The sequence below is a fragment of the Lupinus angustifolius genome, chromosome LG16 (genome assembly GCF_001865875.1).
Source record: "Lupinus angustifolius cultivar Tanjil chromosome LG16, LupAngTanjil_v1.0, whole genome shotgun sequence".
In the NCBI taxonomy this organism is placed as follows: Eukaryota; Viridiplantae; Streptophyta; class Magnoliopsida; order Fabales; family Fabaceae; genus Lupinus; species Lupinus angustifolius.
The window spans coordinates 8,062,789-8,075,788 of NC_032024.1; the positions used below are offsets into that span (position 1 = coordinate 8,062,789).

The 13,000-nt window shown below is 32.9% G+C and overlaps 2 protein-coding genes across 2 annotated transcripts; one reads left to right on the top strand and one right to left on the bottom strand.

Annotated features, from left to right (window-relative positions):
- LOC109328896 (U-box domain-containing protein 2-like) lies at positions 2,302 to 8,259 on the top strand. The gene is made up of 2 exons (XM_019562538.1): positions 2,302 to 2,801; positions 6,948 to 8,259. Exons 1-2 carry the CDS (start codon positions 2,515 to 2,517, stop codon positions 7,798 to 7,800), a joined length of 1,140 nt encoding a protein of 379 aa, XP_019418083.1. The 5' UTR covers positions 2,302 to 2,514; the 3' UTR covers positions 7,801 to 8,259.
- LOC109329498 (chitin-binding lectin 1-like) lies at positions 9,380 to 10,469 on the bottom strand. The gene has a single exon (XM_019563184.1). The coding sequence runs from the start codon at positions 10,029 to 10,031 to the stop codon at positions 9,597 to 9,599; it is 435 nt and encodes a 144-aa protein (XP_019418729.1). The 5' UTR covers positions 10,032 to 10,469; the 3' UTR covers positions 9,380 to 9,596.

Genomic DNA, 13,000 nt, shown 5'->3' on the forward strand with positions numbered 1-13,000 from the left:
CATAGTTTGTTTCTTCTTAGACTCTAGATAGTCCATCTCATCATTTATGGCTTCTCGCCACAAATCAACATCCAAAGAAGTCAAAAACTTCTTGGAGAGTTGATGGATTATCCTCCAATATATAGATCATATAATCAGGTCTATACTCTTTAACAATTATTGCTCTCTTACTTCTTCTAGGTTCTATTTCAAACCATTTATTTTCTATCATGATCTCTAATCACAAGTATGTGACTAGTTGAAGTGCCCCCACTATTCCTCAATTTAAAAAAGAATTTCCTCTCATTAAAGTCAACATCGTTAGACTCAATGATCACTTTTGCATTAAGGTCGTAAAACTTGTACGCCTTACTGTTTACAGCATACCCAATGAATATACATTCATAGGCTCTATGAGTTTAATTCTCTAGGGTCATACTATTAGAATGATTTCATGAGCAATTCTATGTATCTCATAAGACTGAGACTCTACTGATTTATTATCAGTCATTTGATACTTGAGGTAGAGGTAACATCATATATATATTTTTTATCTTAACTTCCCCAATATCATATTTCTTTATTTCTCAAGTGCATACCAGATTAATATGACAGACATATATGGGTTGTAGTAATTATAGAGATCCTCTGACAACTCATTCAAAATGAAATGCATAAAAGTAATCATTTTCATTCCAAAGAGCTATATTAATAGCTAGTTTATCCTTTTTTTCCAGCTTTCTCCACCAACATTAGGACATTGATTTTCAAAACGTGTGTAACTTTTCTCATAGTGAGAAAATTTTCATTTTATGTTGCTAATGTTTGAAATTTGTCTCATCAAACCGAAATGGTTTGTTTAGGTCATAACTGTTCGGTCCAATAATATTATCTATGAATGCCATTGCAGTAGAAACGTCTTAAAATTGTTGTTACCGTAGCTTGCAACAATTATAAATGGCACGAAATAATACTTACTAGCTAAGTCACGACCAAGTCGCTCTCTTTGATGTTTCGTGGCACTACCCAAAATGTGCAAGCAAACTATCAACCACGCCGTCCACATGATAAAATAGCCCATATCTTTGTTATCGAATTCTTACTACACTGTAAGAACCGATCTCGAATACACCCACCACAATATGGCTACCAGTGCCAATTCTCAAAATTACCTACAATTTGGCTACCCGTGCCAATTCTCTTCCCACAGTATTGACTACTAGTGTCAGTTCTCGAAATGCCCATAATATGGCTACATGTGCCAATTCTTTCCCCCAATACTGACTACCATTGTCATTCTCGAAATTTCCAGAATATGGCTACATGTGCCAATTCTTTCCCCAATACTGACTACTAGTGTTAGTTCTTGAAATTCCCACAATATGGTTGCATGTGCCATTTCTTAGTGCCACATAAAGAAAGTGGGAGAAGTTTGACAGAAATGCAATGAGGTAGAAAGAAAAATATTGAATGAAAGCGCATTCAACTTGGGGCAAGAAAATATGAAGGGAGAAACCTTCTATTTATAACTTGAGATTTTTTCCAAGTTCCTCATCTCTCCAATGTGGGACTTGAAAATTGTTTTTTTTCTTCTTCAAATCTCTTCTATGTGAGACTTAAGGGTTTTTTCAAAACTCTTCTATATGAGACTTGAGAGTTGTTATTTCAAAACTCTTCTATGTGAGACTTGAGAATTGTTTTTTCAAAACTCTTCTATACGAGACTTAGGTGTTTTTTTTATTTTTTATATTTCACACCCAAAAGTTCTCACTAAAGTTTTTAACAAACCATGTTCCAACAATACGATTAAGGGACAAACATACTTTGCCCAACTCATCTCATAGTTATTCATTCGTCAGGTTGTATGTGTAAATTCAATTGTGTACACAATAATGTTATATCTTTGACTCAAATTATCATTAATTTTCTAATTTTCATCATATATATATATATATATATATATGCATGATTAACAAAATTACATATATATCATTTCATATGTCTAATTACATATTCATAATATTTATAAATAATATTACGAATATTTTATCTAAAAGAGATATGCATTGTATTTAAAAAATTCTATAATCAAATTATAATTCAAAATTTATCTCAATTGATATTTAAAATCAGTTTATAATTTAAGTCAAGTTTAAATTCAAAAAACAACATGATAAATATTTATGGCCAGATAAGCACCTAGCTTTAATATTAACCTCGAGTATGTATTATTCATATGAAAGATATAAAATAAAAAAAGTTTGATGGAAACAATAAGTAAAATATATTATTAAAATCTCCTTTTTCACGTGGGCAACGGTCTATCGGAAGATAATTTGTGTTTACCAAACAATTCCAAATCCAACAACTACTCTCTCCCTTTCTCTCTCTAACACACGACGTTTCTCTTTTCATCATAACTTACTTATAACTGTTCCTTAACGCCTCTACCATACCTTCACCTTTTCCCATTTTTCTCTTCCTCTTTAATAAATCACTCTCCTTCTCTCTCTAAAATAACTTTCTCTCACTTCAATGGAGACTCCTCATTCTCCTTCTTCCTCTTCTGAAAGGGACCCCACTTTCGAACCCAGGACGCCGATAGCAGTACGCCGTGCGTTACAGTTTCTGAACTCCGATGAGCCACAGATGAGGGTCCAAGCCGCCCGTGACATACGGCGGCTTACGAAGACGTCTAGACGGTGCCGCCGACAGCTTGCGGAAGCTGTTGGCCCACTCGTGTCGATGCTCCGAGTCGACTCGCCCGAGTCACATGAACCCGCTCTCCTCGCTTTGCTTAATCTCGCCGTTAAAGACGAAAAGTACGTGGCTTTTGAATTTTTCTTCATTTTATTAAAAACAGAAAATCGGTTTTTTTTTATGGGCGTTGATTTCTATTTTTGTTTGTATTTAATTAATTTTTTAATTTTGGTTTTGGGTTATTGGTCTGTGATGATTTCATTGTTCGATAGTCGATACGCTTTGCTTTCACTGCTTTCAACGTATTTGATTTGCTTTAGGAATTCGTGCGCTTTTTTATGCATATTGTTTGATTTGCTTTTTTAGTCATCAAGTTAGGGATTATATGCATATTACTCTTTCCCTCTTAAACATTGATAACTGATTTATAGCTCATTCGTGTATAAAAGTAGCTAAACTAAATTGTTATTTTTAATATTTTTCAGAAATTAAACCTATAGCCAAAGGTTTATTGAAATTGTTAATAAAAAACCAACAAAATATTTGTCTTCGTGTAAGGTCTCACACTTGGATCCGGGGCCATACTTGTTGGAGGGAGAGTCACTCATCGATTATGGGAAGCTTCTTCGGGTGACTAGTTCCTCAGGGATAACCTTGGTTATATTAAACAAAAGTTAAGGAAAATGGAACGATTTATTCAAATAGGTAGGAAAAGGTGGAAGTTTATTAAAATATTTATAGAATAATAAACATAAGTTGTACTTATGAAGGTTTCCATTTAGTATGTAGTCTTCACTGTTATTGAAGGAAACATTCTAGATAATCTGTTCTAAATAGAGATATATAAGTACAAAATTTGTACAATAGTGTGTATATGTATACTATAGTATCTTATACTATCTCTGATCCTATTCGTATGTATGTGTGTAGTATGTATCTATGTGATATAATATACAATACTTAGGAGAATATGCTTTTCATTCTATCTCCTCGTTTTATATTCCTTTTTCTATTAGCGTCTGTGGTTGGTGAGAAAGAGAAAATACACGAGAATCTGGAATTGTTATTTGGGGGGATGGTTGGATTTTGTTTTCTTAATTAATAATTCTATGAAGAAATTTCTTAGGGATGATGCTCTTTTTTGTTGGTAGAGAAGAGTGACATACTTTGCCCCATATATACTTTTTCATAAATTTCTTAATAGGTATTTGTTGGTTGTGGTGGACGGTCTAGCTTTTAATGTCAGATTTATGATTTTGGTATTTGTCTAGAAGATTTATAATTTTGGTAAATTTGAATTTTTGACCTCACATTGAATTTATAATATAAATACATGAGTAAGTATGATACATAAAAATGTATTTTCATGTTATATATTTCATTTCTTTTCATTGTTTAAAGTTTGTTCATTGTGACTTGGCAAGGACAATGTCATCTTTATGAGTATTTAAGTGCAGTTGCTTTATACAGTTCTTTCTGCTAGCTTGAATATATGCATAAATAAAAATAAAAAATTGGATGCTTTATAATAGAAGTGTTAAAGTTAAAGGATATGTTGTACCAAATCCTGTTTCGTGTCAATAAAAACATTTCATATCAATTAAAAATAATTCAACATATATTATTATTTCTACTTTTGTTGATTATTGTTACTATAAAACAATATTTGAGATATGATCTAGACTCCACATGGTTGTTGATCTGATTGGAAGGGCCTTCTTTGGTTCACATGGTGCACTTTCTTTTTCTTTTTTCAATCTGTTTCTTTTCTTCTTTTCAGTTTATGTCTTCTTCCTGAAGTAATGTGGAAAAAAAGTAAGAATTAAAAAATAAAAATAAACTATGTTGCATGCTTTAATGACTTTTGGACTTAATAAATATGAGGACTCTAGGTGTTATTACCGTATTGACTGTTGTTTTCATGGTTGTAAATTATTGACTAAATTCGTGTATACCATTTTTCTGGGATAGTTCCAATCAATGTATTTCAAGGTGGTGTTCAACCACTATAGACTTTTACCTACTCTTTTCATTAAGGATATCCTTTTCTGAGTTAAGTTAAAAAATAAGGAAGTGGAGGTATGTGTAATTTATTAAAGTTTCATCTCAAAAAATAATTGGCAATAAGAAAAGTAGTCGAATATATATTTAAACTATGCTTAAGAGAATGAGACAGGCAGTGTAACAGATGAATGTTTTAATTTTTGTTAAATCATTGTTGCTTGGTCAGAAGATGGAAAATCACTTTCATGCTATATGAGTGAGCATAGTTAACAAGATCGAGATCTTACGTAAGATTAAAAGGGGTAGATGAAAACGTAAAACGTGTGATCATAACATGGATCGTACCAAATATTAATATTTTTAGACATACATATATGATAATAAAATCTTCAACTTTCTCCATTGCTATAAATAACAAAATTAACAAGTAGCACTTGGTAAACTTACACTTTCAACATCAAAATATATGCATACAAAAGTATAAAGTCCCACATAATTGTAAAACTATCATATCAACATAATCAACTAAAGTGTTTAATAGTAAAAAACACCAACAAATATCAAAACCTAATATTATATTAAATATATATACATATAATATAATATGTATGTGGAAATATCATGTAGCTACACAATGTTTTAGGTGGAAACTTCATGCTTTATGTAACCTACACGTATATTGTAATAGTATGTATGTGGAAAGTGGAACAAAAGTCAATCTGAGTGTTGACAGTGACATGTATAAAGCAAAATTTAACAAAAGCATAACACAAAAAATTACATAAAAAAGTAGAGAGAGAGAACATAACAAAGACAACAAAGTGAATACCATTTTTCTCCCATTATACATTACAACATAAAAGAGAGAAAGAAAATCACTTTAGAAGAATTTTGGGCGGGTCAAATGATTTTGGGCCATGAGTTTCTCCTTCTATACGAGTTTAAAAGATGAAGATTTTGTAATTTAGGGTTTTTGCCATAAAAACATAAAATCACAGCTAGTCGGCGATTTTACGATCCTGCGATCTTCCTCGGCAATCTCACTGATGGTGGTGAGATCGCATTCAGAGTGGGCACGCGACTCGCTAGCTCTTGAAAACTAATAAGATCTACCGATCCTACGAGTTAAATCGCGATCTTTACTACGATGGGAGTGAGTGACCTATATTTGTGGGGTGGAGTGTAAATGAGTTGCACTCTAATTCAAAGATTCCTACATTTCTTTTTCTTTTTTTCATACCAAGCAAGTGCAGTTTTTCATTCCAAAATTTGTTATCTCGCCATTTTCCACCTATGCAAACTAGCATAGCCTAAAATTTCTTGTTTTAGTTTGTTTTGTGATACATGATCATTGTCATTCTATATGCTTTTAAGTTTTGAGAAAAGACAGTACTTTTTTTATGTGTATATATAGACATATAGCCTTTCTGTTTTAGAGAAAATTCTGTGTTTAGGAAGAACTGTATATATGGTATAGTCTCTAGCCATTACAAGATTGTTAAACCAGGGGTAGAGTTTAATTTCAGCCTATCAGTAGAGCAGTTACTGTTTCCTCATTGTATCATGACATGATTAGGCTCTTCTATATGAACCCTAATTGACACATTCCAGATTGTGGTTAAAGATAATGCCATGGACTAGAGAATGAACTTCAATTATTAAATTACAAAAAAATCATGATTTTGATTGATTTTTCCTGGTGGGACGTTGATTTATGGTTTGATGAAGTTAGTAACATTTGAGCATGACTAAGTCATTGTATTAAATTGTGGATTACATCACCTGATACGCTGCAATAGTGTGTTGCGGGGATCATCGCAACCGCCTGCAGTTGCAATGTGACACTGATTCATAATTATGTTGTCACATCAGGATGGAACTCAAACCACAATACACTGCATCTAATTAAACAATAATCACAAAAGATCCCACGCCGCAACTGTCACAATCCGTATCGCAACAACCATAATGATAGTAACCATTGCCGAAATTTAAAGCACTAACATGTACTAAAAATTAGCTTGGTGTTGCATTCTATTTTCTTTATTTTGCTGTATACATTGCCATTATCCAAGTACCTGTTAGTTACAACAACAACCAAGCCCACTAAGCGAGTAAGTGCAGTCGGCTAAGTACCAGTTAGTTAGTTAATCTTTATTTCTTTTTGAATTAGATGTTTCAGATTCAATGCTTATTACCTTTCTGCAACATAATTTTGTCATAATTCAGAGATATTGATTACTTGAATTGGACTTATCTTGCAGGAATAAAATAAACATTGTAGAGGCTGGTGCATTAGAACCAATGATTAAATTCCTCAAATCAGAAGATCTAAATCTTCAGGAGTCTGCAACTGCAGCTTTGCTCACACTATCTGCCTCTTCAACCAACAAACCAATTATCAGTGCTTGTGGTGCCATTCCTCTTCTTGTGGAAATTCTTAAAGAAGGAAGTTCACAAGCTAAATCTGATGCAGTAATGGCTCTCTCTAATTTATCAACACACCCTGATAACTTCAGCATCATACTTGGAACAAATCCAACCACTTTTATAGTTAATATCCTTAAAGCCTGCAAAAAGTCCTCAAAAACAGCTGAAAAATGTTGTGTTTTGATTGAATCCTTGGTGGGTTATGATGAAGGAAGAACTTCATTAACTTCTGAAGAAGGTGGGGTTCTAGCAGTTGTTGAAGTTCTTGAAAGTGGCACTCTCCAAAGTAAGGAACATGCTGTTGGAGCATTATTGACAATGTGCAACAGTGACAGATGTAAATACAGAGAACCAATTCTTAGGGAAGGTGTTATTCCAGGACTTCTTGAGCTTACTGTTCAAGGAACAGCAAAGTCTCAAACAAAAGCAAGAACCCTTTTGCAGTTACTAAGAGAATCTCCATACCCAAGATCTGAAATTCAACCTGACACACTTGAGAATATTGTATGCAACATCATATCACAGATTGATGGGGATGATCAATCTAACAAAGCAAAGAAAATGCTGGTTGAGATGGTCCAAGTCAGCATGGAACAGAGTTTGAGACATTTGCAGCAAAGGGCTCTTGTATGCACCCCTAATGATCTGCCCATAGCTGGCTGTGCTTCTGAAGTTCCGTCGAAATGAAGTTGGTTGCATGACTTTAAATTGCAGTTGCAGTTGCTACTATGGAAAATTGCGGGAAGATTTGACTAATGTGATAACAATTATGGTTGTGATACAGTTGTGCAGACTCTCGAAACAGGCAATAACCAGGATGCAATTGTGGTCCAACACCATTTTAAATCTGGTTGGTTGCCTTTGGCCAACTTCGTATCATTTTTTTCCTTCTGTTCCTTTTTCCTTTTCTTTCCACTTTGGGATTGTGAGATGTAATTTCCATAGTAAAAACAACAAGAATGATACATAGTGATATATGCCAGTCCAGGCCATTGTGGAGGTATCTAGTGACTGGTGATTGTCAATAATGAATTGTAAGAGATAAAGAGCATGATTATGGAGTTGGTTTGTAAGAAAATTGTTGTATAAAATGATATACTAGTAGAGGCTCTTAGTCAAATCCATGTTGGAATAGCATTCCAGATATATGTCATGTTAGTCTAATGGATGAAATCGTGTCCAAGTTATTATAGAACATAGTTAATAGGCCTAAACTTTGAGGAATGAGTTGATGGACCATAAGTTCTTTAAGTATTTAATGTATTATTATTAATAATTTTATTTCTCACTAATCCCAAGCTTTGGCAGTTAGAGTGACACAAAGTATAGGATAGTAGATATTAACCCCACAAAGATACCATAACTCTTGAATTTACATTACCCTGCATCCACGGTTTCTTATGCATATTTTATATCTAGGACTAATCACGATTTATTTTCTATAGTATCTTGAAGTATATATATGTATTATAATTATTCCTTGAATATTAGCAGGAACTTGAGCATGGAGAGTTTGTTCGTGTAAGGACAATTACCTCAATGGGCAGACACGAGTCCTAACATTGAAGCAATATTTGCACTATTGCCTATTGGCCTATGTGGGAATTTCAACTTTGAGTTTGAACTTCCACCATTACTAAAATTCTTCCCGACAAAGATATCATTTTTAGTGATGGTTTACACATAAGGCCCAACAGTTTGAGTAAACCTAGTCTTAGTATGAAAATTGAAAACCATATTTTTCTAATTTCTTGAGTGCATTGTATCTTTTAAAATCAAAGTTTTTCGAGGGTAAAATTTAATTCAATATTTCCAATTCCAACAACAATAGTGGTATTGGAAAGTCGGGCATGTTTTGAACATAACATGTTCATAGGAAACATGATAAGAAGTAACATTTGATCCACCAATTCTGTTAACCTCATAAGTCGATGCCATAAATGACTCTTTCGTCAGGTTAACTTGTGAGCTAGAGCTTGGTCTGTTCCTACACTTTCATGCCATGCAACCTGGTTTGCCACTTTTGTAGCCAATAAACACTTCATCAAAGTCATTTTTAGTAGGAAGAATCTTTTTCAATTTTGGTTCTTTGGAGGGTTCCAATTCGTGTTGCAAATTTAGTTTTTGAAATTTGTCATTTGGCTTTAGAATTGCAACACTAAATTTCCTCCTAGTATTATTGATTCAAACAACAAGCACTTTCTTATTTCACCCATAGAAAATCAATGCACTTCATTCAAAAGTACTAAGAATTTTTTATTTGCACTGAATTAATGTAGAAATTGAATTATTCTGCTTGACATGCTAGAATCAATTTTCCTGCAAGTTTATACCAGGAAACTTGAAGTTCTTGAAAAATTAAAAGACAATAGATTGAGTTGGATCAATTATATAAAAAATCAGAACATGAATAAGGAAGAGAATCAAACATTCAAAGTTCAAACTAAACTTGTTTAGAAGTTATTCGACTTAATTGTGAAGTCTCACCCAAATAGCATTGTAGAGAGCAATCCCAAACAAGCCATAACCAGAAACCCCACACCTCTGTTTTCAGCACCAGAGTAATAATAAATCCAAGTATATGGTTTATCTGGGTTTGCATTCCCTGGCACTGGCACATATATGAACCTTGGTGGTGGTGGTGGCCGCGGCGAAGGATTACAAGTACCTGGGCAAGATGGAAGATTGGGAAGAGGTGGTGGTGATGGCGGTGGTGGCGATGGTGATGGTGGTGGTGAACAAGGTTGTGGAAGAGGAGGTGGTGGTGGTGGAGGTGGAGGAGTTTGTGCGCCGCAGGTGTCTCCACAAGGGCATGATTCACACTTGATTTCAGTGTATCCTGGTTGGTCTAATGTTAAGGCTTCAACTTGAGATGATAAAGAAATGAAGAAAAAGAAAAGCTTTGTTATTGTAAGCATTGTTTGAGTATTGGGTCTTAGAATTTACTCCGTTTGATTCAAGGTATAGAATGATTGAGAGAGAATTTGAAAATGTAAATAAAGAAGTAGGAGATACTTATTCTGTTGCCTTATGTTTAGTGCATGAGTGGTGTGATAAAGCAAATGTTATTCATTCATCAGCATTAGGTAACTTTGGTCACAGGATATATATGTGTTGCAAAAGTTGACATAGGTCTAGTTATAATCAGCATGTGTGACTGTGTGAGGTGTTTTTTATGTAAGTATATATGCATGTAATACTATTGTTTTTGGAAAGATAGGTAAGGGAAATTTGGTTTAGTTAGTTTATTTGATGGGTGTTTGTGTAATGTTGTTAGTGAAATGCATGTGGTTGTTGTTAATGTAGGGGACCTTGTTCAATGCACTCTTTCAATTTGGGGGATTGAGAAATGAGGTTGGCAGATTTTGATCGTTCTGGACGTAGAGTCTGGAAAAATATGTGACAAAAGATCTAGGTTCATCAAGTATATGCTTCTTACTCAGGATGGGGATCACCTTTTCTCAACGGTGTTTTATTTCTCATCTTAAGTCAATAATATATTAACACGTGTATAAAATAAAAATAAAAATAAAGTAATAAAATGGAACACTCTGGTTGGAACATAAAGTGAGACACCATTTAGGACAGGTAATCTCCATCCTCATAATCACACCACTAAGCAGCAACTTATCATGTTCCTTTATTCTCTTTGCTTTTGATGGGGCATAAGGATATTTGCCTTTTGTATGAGGTATGATTATTCTCTCCCTTCATTATTCTATTTAGCTTTCCTAGCTATTGCATAAGCGATAACAAAGTCTAGCGGTATTTTTTATCTAAACCACAACTTTATTTTATGAGATAATTCTATTTGAACAAAAAACATTCACAATATCGTGGGACAACTCTTGTCGTTTGTCCTCGTAGCTAGGATTTGATGCAAACTCAAAGTCATAAACCTAGAGTGTATTACTATTAAATGTAGAAAATAAAAGACAAAATCAAATGGACTAGGACATGCAACTTACTAGTTTCAAGGTGTGGCATGGAAAGGAAACGTTTTGGATTACTAACTTTAGTTTTTAGTTTCAAATGAAACATCTTAATATAAAGACCAAATCATACTATTTTTGGTTGACAAGTCCAGGTAATAAGTCCCCCCTTTACATGATCAATTATTTGAACCTTATTTAATTGTCATAGGAGTATCTTATGATTATGATTTTCTTTCCCACCTTTATCATCTTCAAGTTCCTTAGGGTATGTTGCAAGTTAGTTTTAGAGAGAAAGAAAATAAAAGGGAAGACTCGAGAATCATAAAATACACTGGTGAAATACTCTGAAACTTTTCCTTTTCCTTTTTTTCCTTCCAAAAATCAATTTGGAGACACATAGTTAGGCATTGAGCACTTATTCCTTATGTAACCAGTTGGAAATGTGTGTGCATATATGATCTAGTATTAGAGTTTTATCATAGTTCTTTCATCATTTAAATTTTTTAATTTTTAATTCCTAATCTAACCGTAAACATTTTGATTTCTGCACATTTTAAAAACCAAATGTGACAACATTTAAGAAAAGCCTACTCTGGGTCTAGAGTAACATATTAAGAAAGGAATCACATACGGGGAATATGATTCAAAAAGTATATTTATGAACTTTTTCTTGAACACTATGAACCATTACTTTTTTGACCTATTGATAATTCTTGGCTACTTTCCCTGCAATTGCATGTCAACCATTTATAATATTTATAGTAAAGCAAAATGTATACAATAATATTAATACGTATGGTGAAAGCGTGTCAATTGAATCATGGCAATGAAATTATAAGTAGTGAACTGAAATAATGGTTAGAACATTTTCTCTTAGTGTTCTAAGAAGTTATATTTTTCTTTCTAAATTTATGTAAATACTTTTCTTTCTAAATTTATATAAATACACGACTATGATAAATGCGTACCATATAAATTGTAACTTTGCATAATTTTCTCTGAAGACTTGTTAGCAACATTTATGGCATGCTTGAGCTGCAATAAAAGGGGTGTCTCGTTGTATAATGGATGAGGCTCCCTCGTGGTGATGTTTGAGACGAATAAATGTACTTTTTTATTTATTTCCATAATAAGATGAGAGATAATTTTTAAGATTTGAACCAAATTTTTTTTATCATTAAGTAAATAATCTTACCTTTGAGTTGAGTCTCATCCACTAAGAAGTACTAAAAGGTGAGTGTTTGTCATATTTATATATTTATGGTCAGTGGCGGATCTTGATCATAACTTTAGAGGGGGTAGGATTATGATTTATACATAACTAACATATGAAATTATTAGAATATATATAAATTTTAAATGTAAAAATGAGTTATTTTCTCATGTTTGAATTCCCAAAAAACATGATAGAAAATTTAACATAACAAATCTATCAAGAAATTACAAATATTCCTAAGCACAAAGAAGTTCATTATCTCCTATAAACATTATATATTTTTAAACTCACAAGAATACAAAATTGAGCATAAAAGTTAGTTTTTATGTCTTCTTAAATAGAGAATCAAAATAATGTATGCTTGAGATTGATAAAACTATAATATTTAAAATAAAATTGTAAAGAGAAAAATAAAAATAAAGATAGAGATAACAAAATTAAGAGCAACATACATAGAGAATGGAATAACCCCACTAAAATTGATTAATCAAAAAATAGTTCACTAACAAAGAATACGAACGCCCATGAATGGAATCTGATGCAACAAACAAAAAAATCATAAGTAATCATGTCATGACTTCATAATCATATGATAATGTGCCTATGGAAAAGTAATTGAAGAAAACTAATTTATGAAGAGTAAATATGACATTTTTAAGATGAAAAAATGGGTTTGAGTTGGAGAGTTATATGAAGCTATATCCTAGATAGGGGAGGGGAATGTGTCATGTGATAC